Source organism: Stigmatopora argus, chromosome 15 (genome assembly GCF_051989625.1).
Source record: "Stigmatopora argus isolate UIUO_Sarg chromosome 15, RoL_Sarg_1.0, whole genome shotgun sequence".
Classification (NCBI taxonomy): Eukaryota; Metazoa; Chordata; class Actinopteri; order Syngnathiformes; family Syngnathidae; genus Stigmatopora; species Stigmatopora argus.
Window position 1 is genome coordinate 6,609,041 of NC_135401.1, and position 21,053 is coordinate 6,630,093.

Genomic DNA, 21,053 nt, shown 5'->3' on the forward strand with positions numbered 1-21,053 from the left:
CCATACCGGAACCAACCTTATCGATATTCATCAGCGTCAAGTGACTCATAGAAACGTCCATCAACCTCACCCACCAGAAGGTTCAATTTAAATATTTAACATTAACATTTAAAATTTGTTGATATATATACAGCCTAATAATTGAAGAGACTGTCGGAAGCTGAAGGCTTAAAGAACAAAAACAACACGACGACGTCATTTTTCGTTCGTCACTAGTAGGTAATCTTGACCCAAAGGAACATGGCGAGATCAGCGGGTGGCTGGTCGTCACTCACCCGCCTCACCTATCCCTGTCGCCGGGGATAAATGAGAATCAGGTGCGGTTCGGGTCCACGGGTGTCTCGCTCCTCTCGACCTTGTACGACGTCCTCATGGATTTGACGCAATTAGCCGTGGACGCCGGCCAGTTCATCAACCGGGCTGTCCAGGTAAAATTATATAATTTAGGGTAAAAAAAATAAAATACTATAAATGTAAATGTTAAATGTTCACGTCAGTTTGTTGAGTTAACCTTTTATTTTACTCACATATGCTCAGCATGCTTCTGGTCCAAAAAAACTCCATCATTGTATCATAAAATCATGATTATCGGACCAAATTAGTAATGTCTGTGTATTTTGGCTTAGTCCAGGGAGAACTCACAAAAATTTAAGGCTACAAAAATATCATTTTTGCTGTTTTATTGCTGTCAAATAGTTAACGTATGTCATATTTGACTGGAACAGTTACAGTATGTAATGGTGCCGTAAAAGTGTGCAGTGTAAGAGTGTTCTGCGTATTAATAGCTGGTGTGGTGACCATTGTTGATTTTTTTTTTTCAGTACACGGGGGAGAGTCTTGGCCAGGCTGACAAGACCAACTTGGACCCCAGCCTGGAGGAGCTTGTCAAGCAGATTGATGCCACTAAGACTTGGACGGACCTCATCGTGTCACAGACGGAGGCAGTGTTGCAGCCCAGCACAGGTTAGTGGAGTATTTTAAAAGCTTTCAAAGACTTTCCATCCATCCATGATCTGGACCTTTACAATCCAGTTGGCATGGGGTAAATTGCGAGTCAAATTTGCTGTCGATTTGTATAGAAAGATGTTGATATCCTTTTTTTAAACTATCACCTCTCTGATCAGAGCCATATTCTTCCAATTTCATATACTTTGCATGTTGTGGCGAGCAGCTGCACGACTCGAGGAGCGTCTATACGAGCATCTTGACTGGCCAGCCCCCACCCGACCTCGCGCTCAAGAGCTCCTGGGGGAGCAGATGATTCAAGCCGGGCTGGAGCTGGGGACAAACAGCCCCTATGGTGTGTGGATCACCGTCGTTTTGGTCCTTTGTCATCGTCAAATCAGGAATGTATTTTGGGCTTCAGGAACGTCGTTGCTCAAGTGCGGCGAGGCTCAGAAACAGCTCGGCGAGGCCCAGAGGAAGTTCGCCCAAAGCGCCAACATCCATTTCCTCACTCCTCTGCGACACTTTGGTGCTATTGAATACAAAACCATGCAGGTACTGTAGCTCATTTAGATTACCAAGGCTAAATCAAATAAAAATGAATTTGTATAGTAGATAGATGTGTATATGAAATCATCCATTTTTTTTCCAATTGATGGCATGCGCGTGCTCGACTTTGCCAATCTCAGTATCAATTATAATCAGTTGACTATGTTCAGGAGGAGCGCAGGATGTTGCTGAACAAGCGTCTGGACTTGGATGTCGCCAAGACCAGACTGAGGAGAGCACACGAGGCTGAACAAGAGTCCAGAGTCAGTAAAAACTAAAAAAAAAATGTTTTTTGGGCCAGTGAAATGGCATTAAAATTTACATGAAGCATTCAAGGTGCTCAAGCGATTTCCCCTCAGACCCTGGACGCAAACCCGATGGAGGACGACTACTTTTCGTCTCACGTCTCCTACATGTTCAGATTCATGCGTGTCCGCTGGATTAAGGTGAGTTAGTGTGTTCGTGTTAAAGTCGCTGTATCATCTTGACTGGTTGTCTCTCATCCAATCAGATGTGGGCTCAGGAGATCTCTCAGGTGAGTAAGGGGAAACCACCCTGCTATTAACATTTCTTCTTCATTTGATTGTTTAACAGCCTTATTCCAAAATCGAATCAATTTATTATTTTTTTACTTCAACATTTTACAAAAAACGATGCATCGTGCCAATGCAGAATGAATCCAAGGGAAATTTATGCCACCGTATTAACAATAAAAAGTTATTAAACTTGTATTACTAAGCAATAGGAAAGAATGTAAATATTCTTTCCCATGTATTTTTTAAATTTTTTAATATAATACATTTTAAAATTGAATCAGTGTTTACCATAGAAAACGGAGAGAGGTTTAGAAAATAATCTAATAAATAAAAATGTTAACTTTCCTTTTGAGATCATGGACATTTATTAAGAATACAAAAAAAATTGAAATAAGTTTTAACAAAATCAAAATATAATAATTATAAAGCACCGGAGTAAATCAAATATTTATTGATTCCAGAGGGGAATGTTAAGGCAAAACAAAATGACTAATTTTGGAGAATGTCTGTAAATATGTATAAAAATGACACGCTCGGTCGGAATCCTTTCTAATTACTTTCTATTTAACGACATCGTTTTCAGGCAGAGACAGAGCTGAAGATTTGTGAAACTTTGTTCCATCGCCAGACGGAGGTCACGCGACAGCTTCTGGGAGAAATTAGCAACACCCACGTACGTACGCATGTGTTTTCAATGTGAGTGTTTTGCAACCACGTTGACACACGCCATTGTTGTGGTCTATTTGTTGTTTTTGTTTGTTAGGAGAAGCACATGCAGAGCCTTAACGACTTTGTGGATTCGCAGATGTGTTACTACGCTCAGTGCAAACAGCACGCCATGGAGCTTCAGAAACAACTAGCCAGGTTAAAAAGTGTATTGCTTGCATGTACTGTCTATATTTGCTTCAATTCAAACGATGGAACTTATTTTTCAATTGTTTTTTGCTATACGCTCAAAGAACATTGATTCGTTCATTCCATTTTTCATCGAGGGTGTGCATTGTACCTTCTAGTCGTTTGAAATCAAGAAAAAAGTCCCTGTTCACTATTCTCGCTTTAGCGTTCCGGCAGTGTTGTGCTCCAACAAGTGGCAGTCATCCATCACCAACGGAGCGTCTCGTCATAACGAGGCATCCCCCGCAGAGCAGGATCAACTGGACTCCGCCGTGGTCGTCCATCACCTTCCGGAATTCCATCAAGATTCTTGGGGGACCGAAGCGTGCACTAACAACAACAACAACAACCGGGAACTTGACCACACCCATACATCAGAACGGGACCGGCCGCCATCTTTGGAGCCTACCTCTCCCGACTAATCAGGACACGTCATTTCAAGAGTGGCGGACAGGTGAAGTTGGACAATAACTACTTACTATTTAAGAAGTGAAGACTATTTCATGTGGTGGATGAACAATGGCTCGCGAGTCATGTACGGTACAGTGCCCTGTGTGCAGTCGATTGGTCGCCGGTCTTTTGGTCGCCCTGACCGCGACAACGGGCGACCAAAAGACCGGCGACCAAAAGACCGACGACCAAAAGACTGACGACCAAAAGACCGGCGACAAAACAAGGTAAAACAACACGGTCTACGCATCAATAAAAGCCAGTAATGGCCATGAGCAGTTTCACTGAGCCGACATGTGAGTGTATAAGAGTTTGTATGCACATGCGTTGTCTCTTTAAGAAGCTACGTCAGTCAGGGTCTTAACAAGTTCTCCAACAAAAAACCATAAAAGTCCGGGAAATTTGGAGCTTTTCTTTAGCCTAATAATTAATAGGGCATTAAGTATGACTAAATAGTAATTCGCAGTTTGTATTTAGGGAATTTGAGCAACGATTTAAAGGGTAATTATCACTTATCTTCTGGGCGACCAAAAGACCAAACGACCAATCGACCGAGTACCCAGTGCCCATTGTTAACCCTTTACAGCGAGCTCTTTGAACACTTTGGCTGCCACTGACGGTGCTAGACGTCCAATCCATTTGAAGTGGGAGGGCTGACAGCGATCATCTGATTGTCAATGGCAGACAATGAGGCTAATAGTATCCAAATTAAAACAATAACAAAAAACCAACAGCATACAATTCAACTTATTTTGCACCCTGTGTATTTTGAAGCCAAGTAAGGTGAAATAGGATCATTACACACACACACACACACACACACACACTGTGTCACCCCCTCAGTGTTCCCGGTAGGTCAAATGGGTTCCAATTTCCACATCCAGATGTTGTTCATTTTTCCTTCGTAGAGCCTATGTTGTGAAGTGTAATGGGGCGCATATAGGGAAATACCATACATGATGTCATCATGTAAAGGGATGTTGATGCGTGTATATGTAGGACAATGTAGCTGTTGTCGACGGTGGGCTGGCATGTGTTTAATCTAGAAATATATATGCAAACTGTGATGTAGACACCCAAAACACTTTCAAAAAGATATTTAACGCATTGACGGTGACAGCAAACAATTTTATGTAGGGCTTGTTAGCATGGAATGCAGTCAAACTGCATTGGATGTTTAATGGTGTCAATAGCAGTAAAACCTGATCACTCACTGCCAACCATCCCTGTTGAAATGGATTTAAATCCGTCACTGTCAATGGCTGTGAATGAGTTAAAAATGTGATTTTACGCCGCGTGGCCAATGACAGCCAAAGACGTGACATGTAACATTTGTATTATTTCAATGAATGTTTATTTTCATCATGGATTTATTTTTATTGCTTTAATTTTATATGCTGGATGTTTTAATGCCATTTAAACTTCTATTGATATGATTATATAATGTCTTTAAGTTTATTTTATTTTATATTACCGTATTTAATAGAATATATGTCGCAATTTTTAAAAATATATAGTTTGGCTGGGTACGTGACTTGTACTCAACTTGAATTTATATAGTATTAACTTTAACATACTATAATGTTTTCTTTCTTAGTTTCAATTCAATTAAAAAAATGTCAATCGGGTGCGACTTATAGTCCAAAAAATATGGTATATATACTTTGACTTAAGTCATTCATTTAATTTAAAAAAATCTAGTATATTTATTCTGAGTGTTTTGATTAGTGATTTTTTTTCCTATTCCCAAGCAAAAATTCAAGACCAACAATGGACAAAACAAATGCTGAATTGTCTTCCCGTTAGTCAACAGGGACAATAAAATATGTCATGATGAGTGAATTACAGAAGAATGAAACACATGATAAATGACTTTTCGCCACTACCCTGCACAAATAGGGAAATGATGCCTTGTCGTCACGTCAAGGGACCGACCAGATGCGGACAAAAGCTCCAGATGGATTACCACGAGGTACGTCCTCTTCCACCGCTGTCAGCAATGTATTGAAGTCGTACTTTTGGAAGATTAGTAGTTTGCCGATAAGGTCGTAAATCAACGGTTCAGTATGTTCACCATTGGGTACAGGCCGGGAACAGGATGGCGAATGACCAGAATTCCGATGCTTATCTGTTGTGTCAAGAGGACCACATTAGGAGAGGGGGGAAAAATGCAAAGTGCTTGCAGTGAATTCTCCCCTTGAATGACACATTCTCAAAATGAAAAATATTGTATGCAAAAAAAACCTAATTTTTCATGGACAAAATTTAATGGGAACACTTTAGCATTACTTGCTTTTCTTTTGAGAAAATAACATTATTATTTTTTTCTTTTTAGGAACATGCATCAATTCAATGTCTTCTTTTTAAGAAAGTCTCAGTTGTCTTTAGGTAAGTGAAATATCCATAGTTTGTCTTCCATTAAGGAGATGACACATAATTGTTTGCCTTACAAAAGTGGAACATTATGTCTTATTTCAAAATGAAGCTTCAATGATTGTCTTATTTTTGGGTAAATAAAACTGATAGTTTGTCCTCATTTTAAAAAGGCACAGGAAAAGTAGTTGTGGTTTTCCTTTGTGGAAATTGCAGCATTAATAGTATGTCCTATTTTTAAGAAAAGGTAAGCCTATTGTATGACGTTTTTAGATATCACTTTGTCAGTATACTTTTTTTCATTTAAAAAAAGTGCAACGTGAATATTTTATCTTCATTGCTTAAAAAGCACAATAATTTGTTCTTCATTCTAGTAAAGTGCAACATTAATCGCCATTTTATTAGGAAAGTACACTATTCGTAATTTATTGTATCTAAAACAAGACTTTTGCAAAAGTAAAAAAGTAGAAGAATCCCAAAGGATTGGCCGTCTTTCGCTGTCACTTGCAGTCCATAAATTTAAGTTACTTTAGTGGTGGCCATAAAACTGCAACTCACTCTCCTACATAATGACAAAAGTGGAGTTAACATACTCTAATCCTTCAGTGGCTTAGTATCTGTTGAGATTGTTTTGCGCCATTCCTAAATGCTAATTGTATTGTTGAGTTTTTTTTATTTTTTATGTGATGGAGAAGAATCCATCCAAGTTTCTTACACAATGCCGAGGCTTGTGTGTGCAGCGACGTCACGCACCACACGCAAGGGAACACTTTGGACACTTGATTTCAGGCTCTTGCTGTCAGCACTGAACTCCCCCCGGTCCCCCTCGTGCCAAAAACCCACCGTATTCTCCGCCTTTAAGTGTATATGCGGCGTATATAAAGGCAATCCCCAAAGTCTTAAAAAGGGGGGGAAAAAACCCTGGGAAAACATTTATCGCATTTTTAATGGAACATAATTTATCCAAGACTGTTTCCACTTTTAATGTATTATAAGTTTTTTTTTAAATAGGGCATCAAATTGGTCTGAAAAAAATATTTTAGACACATTTCAATTATATTTATTTATTACAAATTGTTTTACCCAAAACTAAGTGGACTCCCCCACACCCATATTTAAAATGAAAACAAATATAAAATTGGTTTTAGTTTTTCAAATTTAATGCATTTGAAGTATTCTTTTTTAAGATAAAAAATAAACATGTCTACATTTATGTTAGTAAATACCTTTTTTCTTTTATTTACTGTTTATTTTTTGGGTTTTTTATGTAAAAGGAGAAAATAGCAAATCCTATAGTCATTTTTACATTTGGTTTATTATTATTTTATCTCTCAATTAATGGTTAAACATTTTCAAACAAAAAAAAACATCCACAAATATGGTGAATGAAAACATGCTGAACACCCTCAAATTGTGCTGATGTGTTTTTAATACTGTGTTGTTTTTTTCATGCTCATCTCATTCCTCTTCCCGTGGACCCCATGGATGTCGACAAAGGATGTTGAGTGTGAGATTTCTTTTGTGGCAACTGCCAACACCTGCCGACCTCAGATCACGTCTGCCGCCACCAAAGGTAAAATAAAACACTTTCTATTTGTGTCAGTGCCTAGTCAGAAAAAGACAGCCTGCCCCCTGCAATGGGGAATTCTCAAAAATGTAGTCCAATTGTTTTGTTTGTCACAATGTATGTGCAATTAGGAGGTTTGACAGCAAATGAAACATCAGGAATGATATCCATTTGTACACATAGTAAAATAATAGGTGTTCGTATTTAACAAAAAATTAAAATGACAAAAAAAGACATTTTGCTTAAGTGCCAACTTTTAATAGCTGCCTACTGTAGTGAACACTGTCCCAAAATGGCTTCATACTACTTGGTTGCAAAACCTACTTTTGGAATGGATTTTGCAAAACTAAATGTCAAATAAATAGAAATAAATATCTAAAAAAAGATATTTTGCCAATGATTTTAGTATACACTGAAAGTTAATGATTCAAATAATTTGGGTTGGCTAAAATCAATTTAGATTTATTTCAAAGAATACTAATCATAGTCCAAGCATAAAGAAGAAACTAAGTGGTAAAAAAAAACAACTTTTCCAAAACTTTTAATCATCTAATTTCAAGGAAGAATTGTATTGTTAGGATTTTGGGGCTCTAAATGACGCCCCAATTTCCTGGGAACCTTGACACATGATTTCCACTGTTGCGTTAAATAATATCACAATACTCCCACCCCCGCCCCCCCATGACCTCCCCCCGGTGGAGTTTATAAGACTGCCTCCTCGGGCTCACAGCGAGCACTTTTTACAGCGCCGAGCAATAGCCAGGTGCTCTTTAGACAATCTTTTGAACCCCAAAGAAATGGGCGCTCCAAGAGTGTGGGGGGTGTTGAGGATATGGGGGGTGCTGTGCATGATGGGATACGCCAGCACGTCGCCGCTCCTCGGCCAGGTGGACTACGCCGACGTCTACGACAATGAGGTGTCCAGAGAGCAACATGAAGGTAACTTGACAACTTTTTTTTGTTTGGGCTAAGCGTTAGCATGATTAAAAATGTAAAATAGACTTAGATTTAAAAAAAAATCCAATGCTGTAGTCAATGTTGCTTTAAATAGTTTTACTGTATTTTGTATGTTCTTTAAGTGTACAACTCTGGGCCCCCCTAGTGGTTCATGAAAAAGCACTGTCTAAATTGGGTTCAGTTGTATTTAACTTTTCTTTAGCATATATCTGTATGTAATCTTTCAAACTTTATATTTTATTCCCAATGTTTTGCAGTGTTTTGGTATTGCAAATAATTCCATGAGAGATTATATTCTTACACCCGTTTGAATTCATTTAACTTTTTTAATGCCTACGGAAAAAAACTATTATAAAGCTTCAGATGAAGAATTCCTATCAGAATAATTCAGGATTGTTCTCTGCAAAATTAGCACTTCTTTGGCACTGGCTCCTTGGGGGTCAATCTAGAATTTCCAGACTCAAATATTTCTCAATTCTACTTTAATCAATGTGGGACAACCACGATTAATTGAACAAGCGACAACGAATCAATTACCACTTCCTCTCAGGCCACATGGATTGCATTTAAAATTTGAAATTAAAATAAGGCCAAACAGTAAATTGTTGATTTTAAAGCTTTGTTCCACTTAACTTGAAGAAAAAATGCATCTAAATAAGTATTTACATAAAACAGAAAAATGTAAATATTCATTTTTTATTCACTATTTTACAGTTTTTCTCATTTATGTTGCTTAAAAACTAATTCAATTAATATGATACGATGCTTCTTAAACAATGAAAATCTGTATTTGATATCAAGAATATTATCCAATTTTTTTGTCAAACAAAAAGTTTTAATTAAAAAAACAAATAGCCAAACTTCTCTAAAGTAAACATTAAATAAGATGATTCATAGATGAACCCCTGAAATCATCACCAATTTGCTTTAACAGTCTTTTACTGCCTTGGGCCCGCAGCGGATTCGCAAACGTCATGCCAGGCGGCCGAGCTCTCCCGCTGGGACAAGCTTTTCATGGCCTTGGAGAACTCTCACATGAGGCAGAACATGCTGCTGGACTCGTCCGAGTCGTGCCGCGAAGCGGCGACGGCCCTCCAGGCGCAGATGGAACACCTGGCCCGGACGGCGTCCCGACAGTGCCCGCCCTGGCAGGCTGTCCTCAAGACCCTCCAAGATCTGCGGGAGGAAGGCGAGGCACGGGAGAGGAGGTTTAACGCCAGCTTACAGACCTTGACTCGCTCCAAGGCGGAGCTGGAAGTCTCGCAGGAAGCCACCTATGCGCCTGCCGACGGCGCGGATAAGGCGCTGGGCTCCATGGCCGGAGAGCTGCAGAGGCTCCATGCACAGCTGGGGCGAGTCATGCAGCAGGTTGGCGTCCTCAGGAAGGACAGGGGAAACTCTTGAGAGACCTCTCTAAAATGGAGCGCCTTCAGACCTTGCGACGGAAAAGTCTACACACCCAAAACAAAAACAAAAAAAGAATCCTTCCAACAACAAATAAACCTAATACTAGGGTGCATAGACTTCTTCCATCCATTTTAGATTTGCACATTAGGATGGTTATGGAGGATTGTCCCCTTCTTTGAACTTGTTTGAACTTCTGGATGCATTTGAAGTAAGAAAAAAAAGAATTAAAGGAAGACCTTGTGGCAATGTGTCCTCCCTTTTAAGTCGCAACTAATTGTGCTGTAGCCCATGGGTGTGCAAACCTTTGTGCCCATGGACTGCATTTGATTTTGTTTTGTTTTGGGGCACGTGGGCCAGTTTAGAACACAAATAGACTTAGATGTACTCATCATTGTTGAAATATTACACGTGAATTTGTATTTTCAAGATGCATGTTTTTATTTTACATTCAGTATTATTATTATTTTTATTATGAATAAAACCTATTTAAACTATAATCAGCAATTGATTCTCATGATTTAAGCCTCTAAGGGACAGTGATCACTACAGTAACATTTCAGTATCTGCCAATTCAAAAGTTGATGCATTAGACCTTTAATCCTTTAAGGTAAGTTACTTTTGTTCATTAAAAAAGACAAAAATTATATTATTCTGGTATATTTTTAATTATTAATCATGGACCTTTACATTTTTACAGCAGAAGAATGATTGGACGCTGCATGATTGGACTTTCATTATCCGCAGTGGCACTGAAGGAGTTCGTATGTACATATTATTTATTTGTTAAATGATTGTTTTGTGAAAGATTTCATTCTTATTGCTGATCCCAAAATGAATGAAATTGTTTAAACTTTAAACGTGAAAGCTAACATAGACACACAGACACTTTCATCTCCACCTCACTGTATTTATTTTTGGTTGAGCAAAAAGAGAGAGGAAAAAAAAAAGGAATGTGATTCTGATTAGACCTCAACCCTCCTCTTACGTTTCTTTGCTACTCCAAAAATGTTCTCTGGTCAACGTGACCCCCCGTGTGTGTGATCATCAAAAAGCAAAATTCACAGCAAACCGAACACGTTACATAACACAACACGTGTCCATATTCTGACACTTTCTGTGACAGATATATTTTTCAATTATTTTTTTTCCATTTTAATAGATTTTTATTTGCAGTCAAACAGCACCTGAAAACCTTTTTCAACTGCTTGATTTTAGTCCCTTGCCTTGTTTCCTCCGCATAAACTTCACATGGTGTCAAACTTGATGTTTTTCGATGTTAACATCACATCGTTTTTGGTTATATACAGATAATAATAACAACGCCCCCCCTGAAGGAAACCAAAACCCACGTCAAAGATGAAGCTTTATTGCCAGCTTTGCCTGCATATGTGTTTATAATAAGAGAAAGTACAAGAGCAGGCTTCAGTTTGTTTTCTTTTGTCGTTTTTAGTTCAGAAATCACTCTTCCTTCCCCTCATTACGGTGGTCAAACACCATTCGAGCCCTGAAATGGATAGTCCATTCTTGGCAGGAGAGTGGCATTTGAAGCCGAGCCAATACTATACACTGAGATCGTAAATATACAGCTCCCCTTCAGGAATCCTGATTGATTGCTAACAACTTTAAGAGCCAAGTCGTTTGTTCATCTTTGAGACTTTATTGTCAAGACATTAACAGACGACATCATGTTGGCACTTTTTGTTTTATCCCACTCGGGCACACTGCACCTCACTTACCCCAAACAAATAAACATACCATCACAAATGACAATAGAATGGCACTCCAAGACCTCCACTGAGGCCAACGGTGGACAAAATTACAAGTGGATAGCCATGTTTTGTTTGACAGTTTGATCGGATTCGTTCATGGCAGATAATGACTTAAAATTGGGCACCTGTGTCACTGAAAAGGCAAAAATCCAAATTAATAAAAAGGCTGGCATTAAGGTACGGGTTTTTAGGTTGGAGGTTTAGGGTAGGCAAGGTTATCGCTAATCAAAAGGAACAATTTTGTAACTAAAAACTCTAATGCATTTGTGTTTTTATGATTATCTCCTTATTTACAAAACTCAAAGGGTGGATTCATCTTTTTAAAATATTTCCTTTTGTTAAGATGTATTATATTATATTATTATATACACGTGAAAAAAATACCCAGTAATGAAAAGTATGAAAAGCTAAAATACATATAAATAAAGCATTTCTATATTTTAATACCAGAATTAGTACAGAAAATGAATGAATGAATGAATGAATACTAGAATTCCCAGCGGTAAGTCAAATCATTTTCTCCTATTGTATTCAGATGTGAGTATAAAAAAACTTATAGTTTTACTTCATATAATAATAAATCAGATAAAAATAATCATCTAAATTAACACTAATGGTTGAAAGAAATTTATAAAACTTTCAATGACTAGCAAATCCACTTAAAAAGGATTAAAATTAACTGAATTAGAAAACATACATTCATATGTAAGTAACATAAAATGTTTTTGAAAAAAATCCATAAATATAACCTTGGTCCTCGGAAATGTTAGTGTTTGGCTTCAGGTAAATTTGGGGTTCTGGACTATTAGGTCTCGTATTAGGAAGTTGGGTTTAAATTTGGAATGCGCTTTTTCCCAAAAAATCATGGGAAACGGCAAAGTAGCAAATTCATGACATAACCACCCACATCTAACATTGTGCTTGCTGGAGGTAATAAAGCGCACGTGAATGAGAGCACCTCATTTAATGGGCGAGTCTAGAATCTCCTCGTATTCTTCCCGGTGACGTCGGCTGGCCGCGCGAGACGGCAACAGCTTCACGGCGAGCAACCAGCCCACGCTCAGTACCACCATGGCGTTTCCGACCACCTCGGGGGCGGCGGGGGCCAGCCGCAGGATGGCCAGGTGGACCGTCGTGGCCAGGGGCACCTCCAGGCTCTGGCTGGCGGACACCAGTGCCGGATGGATGCGAGCCAGCCCGTGCGTCACCCCCAGGAAAGCGGCGGTGGAGCATGCCGCCCAGGCCGCCGCCACGGACCAACTGGCGGCGTCGGCCGGCCAGGACCAGCCCTCCTGGAGCAGGCCCATGGAGGCCGGGGTGAGAACGCAGCTCGTCCAGCTCACCGTGAAAAGCGCCGTGGCCACGCCCACCCTCTCTTTCATTGACCGGTAGCCCACCAGGGCCAGGGCCATCCACAGGCCCGCCAAAGCCGACAGGGACCAGCCAAAGGCGCCCTTCCAGAAGATCGCGGGGTCTGTGGGGGAATCGGCGTTGCTCTCCTCAGCGGTGGGAAGCAGGAGCACCCCCAGTCCGCACAGCCCCGCCGCCAGGGTGATGCCGTCCGCCGAGCCCAGACGCTCCTCCAGGAGCAGGAAGGCCAGCGTGGCCGACAGCGCCGTGGTGGCCAAGCGCCAGGCGGGGGCGCCGTCCTCCGGAGAGGTGAAGCTCAGTGAGGAGTAAGCGCAGCACGAGGATAGCGAGTAGGCCACGCCGTAACACAGCAGGCGCAGACGGTAACCCTCCGGTCCGAACGGGTTCTCCCCTTTGTGCAGGGGTACGGCCACGGACAGAAGCTGCACCACGGACCGAACCAAGAGGAGAAATAGGGGGTCCAGGCGAAAGCGTTCCGAGCCAACCCGAGTCAGAACGACCACGCAGCCGTTAGCCAGCGCCGCCCCCAGCAGCCCGACCCAGGTGAGCCGCGACGCCGAGACCGAGGCCTCCCCGAAACTGGCCAGTTGCTCCCCGACTCCTTTGGCCGCCCTAGCTCCTCCTCCTCCTCCTTCGCCACCGACGGGAGGTCTCGGCGCCGCGGCCTTGTCTTTGTCTTTATCTTTGGAAGCGAACAGAGAGAGCGGCCACTTTTTGGCTTCCGTCAGCCGTTTCTTGTCCGATGTCTCCTCCAGGAAGGAGCCAAAGTCCTCGAAGGACGGCGCGTCGTCGTAGCCCTCGTCGCCGGGTTGGGGGAAGTGCGTGTGGACGCCAGCTTGCGGGGAATAAGGGGCCTGCGTGGCGTACTTGGCTGTGACGGCGTGAGGGTGGATCTTTACACGCTTCTTAGCGCTGCCCAGGAGATGGGTGGATTCCATCGCGGATGTTGCTGGAGGACAAACCTGTCGGACAAACCTTCATTTAGGCAATCGTCCAATCTCGGAAGCAAGAAATAACTCATTGGGCGCCATGATCGTGTATCATAATACCCGAGCAGATAACTTTAAAAGGGAGGACTGGTAAGATTCAGACAGCAACGGAGGCGCCGATAGTTGAACGTTTTGAAACGACCCCCACGCAATCCAGATCCGTCATCTATACATATTTAATCCAATCATCTCCCTGTGTGGCGTGCGCTCGACATTTCTATATTTACTGGCACGTGTGATAATAATAGCAGAGCAGAGTGCTGTCTCGGCCTCCCAAGTCTTCTGGAAGGGAGTCAAAAGCTTGGGCCACTGCGATAAGGGTCTCCAGAGAAGAGCTGTAATTCATCAGCACTAATCTTTTTTTCTTTTTTAAAAACTTCACCTTGATGTGGGAGATACTTTCTTCCCAGTGACACTTATCTAAGCACTTATCTTGCTTGGCGGGAAAGACACTTGGGGGGGCGGGTTCTCGGAATTGGATTGGGTAACTTACCGTATTTTCTCGCATATAAGCCTCCCCCCTGCGTACAAGCCGTACCCTTGAAATTGCCTTAAAATTTTGGCGAGGAGGGAAAATCTTAAGAAAAATCATCGCACGTGGTATTTCTGAGATACTGCGTAAATCAAAAGATCATCTGCTGGATTGCACATTATTTGGGTCAATATCATAAGGAAGTTAATATGCCTGTCTTTGTAAATGCAAAATATGAAATTATTCAATTTGAAAAAAGAAATCAGTCTATTTTGATGAGAACCTGATGTTTATGATATTTTGGCGGGCATATTACTTCTAATATTGAAATATCTCGTTTCTTTCGATAGTTCATATTACTGCTATAGTTGTCACTTTTGAACAAGAAACAAAACGATAAAAAAAATCCAAGCAAAATTCTGTTTTATTTCATAATCACAAAAGTACAATCATGCAGCTAAACCTTCAGAATCTTTTTCATCATCATCATTTGATTCGCCAAACAATTCAATCCAGTCTTCATTTGAGTACTGAATATTATCATGGTCCCATCTACTTCTGTATCTGTTTCCGTACCCTCATCTGCTGTGTTTGTATCTTCTGTGTCTGTTCCTTTATTGTCCTTCCACAGAATACCATCCTCAGTGCCATCCATTTTATTTCTTATGCATTTTAAGAATGACTTTTTAATCATTTATGCAGGAATTGCCTCCCAGGCTTCTTTCAGCCACTCTACCACAGTGGGTAAGGGTCCCAGTTTGAAATTCCCTTTAGCAGTCAGTTCAGCCTTTCCCTCCGACATCCACTCCGCCCACAGCTTCCTCGTGTAAGTTTTAAACGGTTTGTTTAAACTTACATCCCGTGGCTGCAACTTTCCAGTGAGAGCGGCCTTAAATAACTGCCGGGCGGTTTTCATGCACTTGATTTTTTACTCTGACCATTAGATGAGCCCTGAACTGGTCCCATACAAGTAAAGAGGGGGCTTTCAGTAATGTTCCACTTTGGCGGCTTCAAGCTTTATTCAGCCACAGCAGTACACCATCTTCATCCATCCATCCATCCTTTTGGGTGTTGATGAATGATAACTCTTCACGTAACCTTTCATCCATGTTACCAATTTTGCAGGGGGATAATCAACAAGCTTGTGGCTGTTAATGTGATACATTTTTGAAAGTTCAGGATTTTTTCATCAAGTTCGGCTGGCAACTTTTGCGCAATTTTGCTTTTGTGCCGCATGTGAGACCATTTCTTTTTTGGAATCTAGTGCACCATCCCAGTGAAGCTTTAAAAGATGACGCCATTGGATACTTGCCAGACTTTGCCAACTTCAAAGCTTTAAAGCGGATGTCCAAACTGGAAACTTTGTCACCTTTCTCTCTCAGCTCATGGACCCACTCAAGGAGAGCTTTTTCCATCTCTGGATTTTGGCCAGTTTTTGGTCCCCTCTTGGCCTTTTTGGATTTTTGCATAGATTGAAGTGTTGAATCATTGCTCCATCTTCTAACATTACTCTCATCAACTCCAAAGTGTCTTGCTGCTTCATATGTGTTGCCATTTTCTTCTGCATACCTTACAACTTTCAGCTTGAAATCAGTTCTGTAAGACATTCTTCTTGATCTTTTTTCTCCAACCATGATTATTATGGAATCTTTTCTTTCTGTGTTCCGAAAAGGTGTTGCCTGCACGTAGACAAATTCAAGAAAGAATTCACACAGAGCAGTACACCCAGGAAGTGTGTCCGTGGCGGTCTACTTTTCACCATGTCTTTGGGTGCAATAATAGCATCAGATACATATTACGCAGGTAGCCAGCCAGAGCACGTTTAACTACGGTAACATGGCGAGCGAGCAGTGGCAGGCTCAAGTGAGATTTTCATGTTTTATGTAAGATATGTTATTTTTTTCTTGAATTTCATTCATAGACGTCAACATTATTTTTGTTGTTTATCGTTTTATCTGTTTATCTTTTCTCTCTTTTTATGTAAATGACCATATCGGCCGCATTGTCTTGCATTATGGCGTTTTGTCTTTGTTACCTTGCAGTTTTGTGCACGTCACGTCTAATTTATGCGCATATAAGCCGTACCCTGGATTCAATCATCTTTTTTGTTGTTGTTGCGACAAATAGGGCTTATATGCGAGAAATTGCGGTAGGTCAAGGAGAACCATGTGAGGTAATTGAATTATTCATCATTAATTAGTTCGGATTGAATTCTAACTTGAATGAGTCATGGAGTTGGATATAATGGGGAAATGTAACTAGGCATTTTGAAATGTATTATGATAATAGCAAAATTTGTTTTGATAAAATTGCAAAAGACTTTTAGAAAATGAATCAAACAACAACCTAAGTACTGTAATGTAGACCACAAACATAATTATACAGACAGTCAATATTTGAAAATACATCTTAAAACTACTGCTTACAACTGAACTTACCATTAATGTACGATCTAACAAATATTTTGTCATTTACTTCCAAAATTGAAATTTAAACATACTGAACACATACGCAACACTTTTTGAAATGATATTGAATGAAAATTTCAAGTCAATGAACTTTCATGTACAAAATAATCCAAATTCTACTCATTGAATGCCACAAATCCTTTTTATAAAGCACACATGATGATTTATTTCATTTCTTTAAACTCCTATTGACACAAAAGCCTCCTGATTTCTCCGTTGACATTTAAGAAGCTCCTCAGTAGTCACATTGGTGTGTTCCTCTTGTCTTCTCCCATCGCAATCCTCCATTTTGCACCTGTGTGCCCCCTTACCGCTACCATCCCCACCTCCCATTTCGTGCAGAATTTGAGAAGTGAATGGTACAACATGTTCCAATGCCGTCAGCGTTTGTGTGTGCGCCTGGAGCAGGCGTGCCATTATGTAAATCTCCGACTGTCTAACAGTCTTGCTCATGGGGGCAGGGGGGTGGGGGGCGGCAGCATGTCATTCTCAAGGTTACCCCTGGAAATCATGCATATTTCTACTTGATTTTTTTCCTCTTGAAATTTCACTCACCTGCAAATGAGCAGCTGGTCATTCAGTCATTGCGCATCCTCCCATCCGGCGCCTCTTTTCCTGGCCATTTGTTTGCCCCCAGCCCCCACTTTTTGCCTTTGCCCGCATGCGGCAGTCTGGAATTACCTCGAACGGAATTGTGTACTGTCGAGTTGGGAAGGGAGCGCAAAAAAGATAGCTCAGGACCAGGAGGAGGAGGAAGATGGGTCTTTTATGGTAACCTGCTGCTGCTCATCCATCACTGTCTGATGCGGAGGATGCTCCGCCTTGCACGGAGAGCGAGAGCGAGAGCAAGAGAGAGAGAGAGAGAGAGAGAGAGAGAGAGAGAGAGGAGTGTGAGCCAACCTAACGAGATTGTGAGCATGCGTCAACATGGCAGTCCACTCCATTTGAATTGGTTGGCAGATAGACGTGTATCGCCGTCAGTGGCAGTCTCACCTAAATTTGTTTTTTTGCTATGGGCAACATAGACAAGAGCCCTCCACAATATATTTATTTTTTTCAATTATATTATCGGTGGTCTAGATTATTATTTGTCATTTGACATCATTGTAGTTGCATAAAACAGAGTTAAAATGAGGGCAATCAAATATTTTTTTACTTTTTTTTTTACTGGATCAAATTTCTTGTGACGGTGACGCTGATGATTATATTACCCCTCCCGATTCGAATGGATTAGACGTCTATCACTGTTCGTTAGCAAACTAAAAGGACATTTTAATTCAAAAAAATGTCAAGATCACCCTCATGTGCAGTGTTCATGATTATGAATGGCAGTGAGGGTGCACTTGTACACTCACCCTGCCCTGTCATACCATAGTCTTTCCTGTCCTCCCTCTTACGGCCCTACAGTTCGCTTGTAGTGGTGTAATGATTCATCGATCTGGATCAATAAATCAATTGCTCAAGAACAGTAATCTTTTAGATATGCTGTTTTGTGGGAAAAGATATGCTTTTGGTTGAAATGTCTGAATTCTTGCAGCTACAAAATTGTCAAAAACTACCATTTTTGGAATGTTTGATGGCTTAAGGTAAAATGGAATGTTATGTTAGTATCGTATAAAATCAAGACTTTAATATCAGCAAATACTGTATCGTTCATTATGTATAGTCATGAAACACTATAAGTGACTACTTAGTAATGCTACTTCTAGTCATTTAACATATTTCCCATCATATTTCTGTAACCCAATTCCCTAAATGAGTTTGTAATTCTTTTTCTGTCCATTTAAATTTTGGTGGTTATCTAAACACCACAATAAAAAAACACACAAACAGAGTATTCTAAATTTTCCCTGAGTACATTAAAAGGTATTCACACCATCTAAATAATAGGTTGAATTTGGTATGTTACGAAAGTCGTTAGTATTTTTAAGAATCAGGGTCAAAAGCACTTTAGAAAACGGATAGCTGGGATATTTTCATTTGATGAAGTCTTCCTGCAGCCCTGTACTAAATTAGTGCCATTGACTTCAATTACATTTGTTAGGGACGGAGCTGTCACACTGACAAACCACAGATGGGCGACCCACGCAGGAAACGCTTATATTTAAAGGAGCGGAAGCTGACTCATTGACTCCACGGGAGGCTGGCTGCTCGTAGAAAGGAAGATGCTTAGATGGGACAAAAGAAAAAAAGCAAGTGGAAAAAAGTACTAAGTCCAAGCGGCACTATCATTCACCTTCATTCCGATTGCACTTCCGAGACTAAACGCGACGTTGGTTTCCAGCGATAATATAACGCCCGACATGACCTCCTCCTCCTTCTGTTTTAGGCAGTAAAATGAGGAAGATCTGTCTTCCGTTGCCTTGGCGACGGTGAAGAACGAGCGCGGCAATGGTCGTGCCTATTTCGGGCGCGAGACTAAAAAATGACATGCAGACTTCTGCAGCTAAAGTGGTGTGCATGTGTGTGTCAGTACGATGCTACCTCAAAGAAGAGGTGAGTAATTCTTGGCTGCCATTGACTGCATTAGGCGTCCAATCCATTTCAACTTGGTGGGGCTAGTAGCAATCATTCGACAAGCAATCATTCGACAATAGCAGTGAATGAGTTATTTAACCCACTCTTTAAAATACTACTAAATTTGAATTTCATTTTTTCAACATTTTATTCTATCTTTATTTATTTTAATTTTAGTTTCTTCCACGTGTATGTAAACCCTCCAAGAGTAGAATTATATATTCACATCTGTATTTTTGCTTGTTTGTGTAAAGATAACTCAAGAACGAATACCGATTATTATTTAACTTGTATAATATGAAACGGAAGACATTATTTAATTTTTGGGGTAATTGATTCAGGACATTGTTGTACTAAAGTTGTCTTTTTTTTGGTCTTAATATTTAAAAGTAAAAGACAAAACACTCCAATAATAAGTCCTCAATGAAAGCACATGATTTTTGTATTGAATCAAAATAAGATTAGCAAACATCTGCTTTTATTTGGAAAACAAAAACTCACATCTACTTCATATTCATGCAAGAACATTTTTCAGCGCATCATTTTTACTTTACACTTCTATATTAAATATCGCGCTCAGGGTCTTATAACAGCAACGATCACCATTAAAACATGAGCCCACAAGTGGACTCATGGTGAAAATAATCCTCGATGTCAGCCCTAATTTCAATTGGCCCAACAGGGACCAATTTTCACCCTCGCATACTTTTGACCTTAGGAGCCTCGGCGGAGCCGTGCAGCGAAACACGACTCCCCCGTCTGACTCCTCCGTCACTGGTTTATGAGGGCAGAACCGAAGCTGAACAAACATTTCAAGCAGAATCACGCTGGAGCCTCGCGTCACCGTTTCTAAATGGCGAGGGAGGTTACGGTCCACTAGGTCCACCATTACGTATTGTAAAATACAAGCGGTGGGGAAAAGAAAATGAAAGGGTAGTGAAGAATCATGTTTTAACAAATGGATTGACCTTCTGTGGGAGCCAACGAGTTAACATGACACACAAAAAAATCAAAAGCTTTTGTGCTAATTGGATTGAAAAACATGGATTTTAGACCAGTAAAGGTTCCATATCACGCATTACTTGTCCTCCAGCGCGGCCTATTTTGTCCGCGGATGAGATGCTTATCTGCGCCGTTATCGACTTTGGGAGTGAGAAGCTGTGATCACGGCCTGGAAAAAGCTGATGCTTATGTTGCCATGGTTACAGCCTTGGCATAAAGCACAGTGTAATGGATGGGCCTTGGTTATTCACATAAAGCTGCATGTGAGAAAGTCAAAGAAGGACTATTTTCTTGGTTTTATCTATTAAAAAAACAGTTTTGCAACTAGAAAAAAAATCTACATGTGAAGTTTATACTGAAATACGGCAATGCTGATGTTTTCCCCGATTATTCATGGAATTGCGTGGACACCGCGGTGTCTGTTAGAAGCACATGCACACACACTTGCACCATTTAATGAGCTCTGATGTAAAAGCTGTGTCAAGCATTCTGCCTTAACAAAGATCATTATATTTAAGACTGTGATACATTAAGATAAACTGTTAAGATATGAATCGTTACGGTACAATGTGATACGATAGGAATTACAATATGACCTGATATGTTCAGTAACAGTACAAAATGATACGGTGAAATGCGAGATGATATCGCACATTTAAATGATGATGTAAGATACGATGCCCCAAAAACAAATAGTGACCCAATAGACACAGTAATCTATGTGAAATACTGCAATATCAACAGAAAGTGGCCAAAAATAAAAAGGAGGTGACCCAAAAATTGTCCA

At 40.5% G+C, this 21,053-nt stretch overlaps 3 protein-coding genes across 4 annotated transcripts; 2 read left to right on the forward strand and 1 right to left on the reverse strand.

Moving 5' to 3' along the window:
• The first annotated feature begins 1 nt into the window (after window position 1).
• Window positions 2-19,028, forward strand: LOC144089906 (endophilin-B1-like). 2 transcript variants are annotated; one of them, XR_013305231.1, is made up of 15 exons: window positions 2-428; window positions 822-963; window positions 1,172-1,300; window positions 1,367-1,500; window positions 1,665-1,757; window positions 1,854-1,940; window positions 2,006-2,029; window positions 2,614-2,703; window positions 2,794-2,894; window positions 3,091-3,378; window positions 5,274-5,346; window positions 5,710-5,762; window positions 7,245-7,320; window positions 10,376-10,439; window positions 18,792-19,028. XR_013305231.1 is itself a non-coding variant. In XM_077621149.1 (10 exons), the coding sequence occupies exons 1-10, from the start codon at window positions 372-374 to the stop codon at window positions 3,344-3,346; spliced, it is 1,113 nt and encodes a 370-aa protein (XP_077477275.1). In that variant the 5' UTR covers window positions 3-371; the 3' UTR covers window positions 3,347-4,736. The 2 variants fall into 2 exon arrangements, 1 of the variants encoding a protein (XP_077477275.1); XM_077621149.1 differs by lacking the exons at window positions 5,274-5,346; window positions 5,710-5,762; window positions 7,245-7,320; window positions 10,376-10,439; window positions 18,792-19,028 and having other exon boundaries at window positions 3-428; window positions 3,091-4,736.
• Window positions 7,767-9,803, forward strand: LOC144090025 (pentraxin-related protein PTX3-like). Its single transcript, XM_077621315.1, has 2 exons — window positions 7,767-8,253; window positions 9,230-9,803. Exons 1-2 carry the CDS (start codon window positions 7,941-7,943, stop codon window positions 9,673-9,675), a joined length of 759 nt encoding a protein of 252 aa, XP_077477441.1. The 5' UTR covers window positions 7,767-7,940; the 3' UTR covers window positions 9,676-9,803.
• On the reverse strand, window positions 12,323-17,580 carry LOC144089905 (solute carrier family 35 member G2-like). The gene is made up of 2 exons (XM_077621148.1): window positions 17,303-17,580; window positions 12,323-13,780 (listed from the first exon to the last, which is right to left on the reverse strand). Exon 2 carries the CDS (start codon window positions 13,754-13,756, stop codon window positions 12,407-12,409), a length of 1,350 nt encoding a protein of 449 aa, XP_077477274.1. The 5' UTR covers window positions 13,757-13,780; window positions 17,303-17,580; the 3' UTR covers window positions 12,323-12,406.
• Window positions 19,029-21,053: the final 2,025 nt, after the last annotated feature.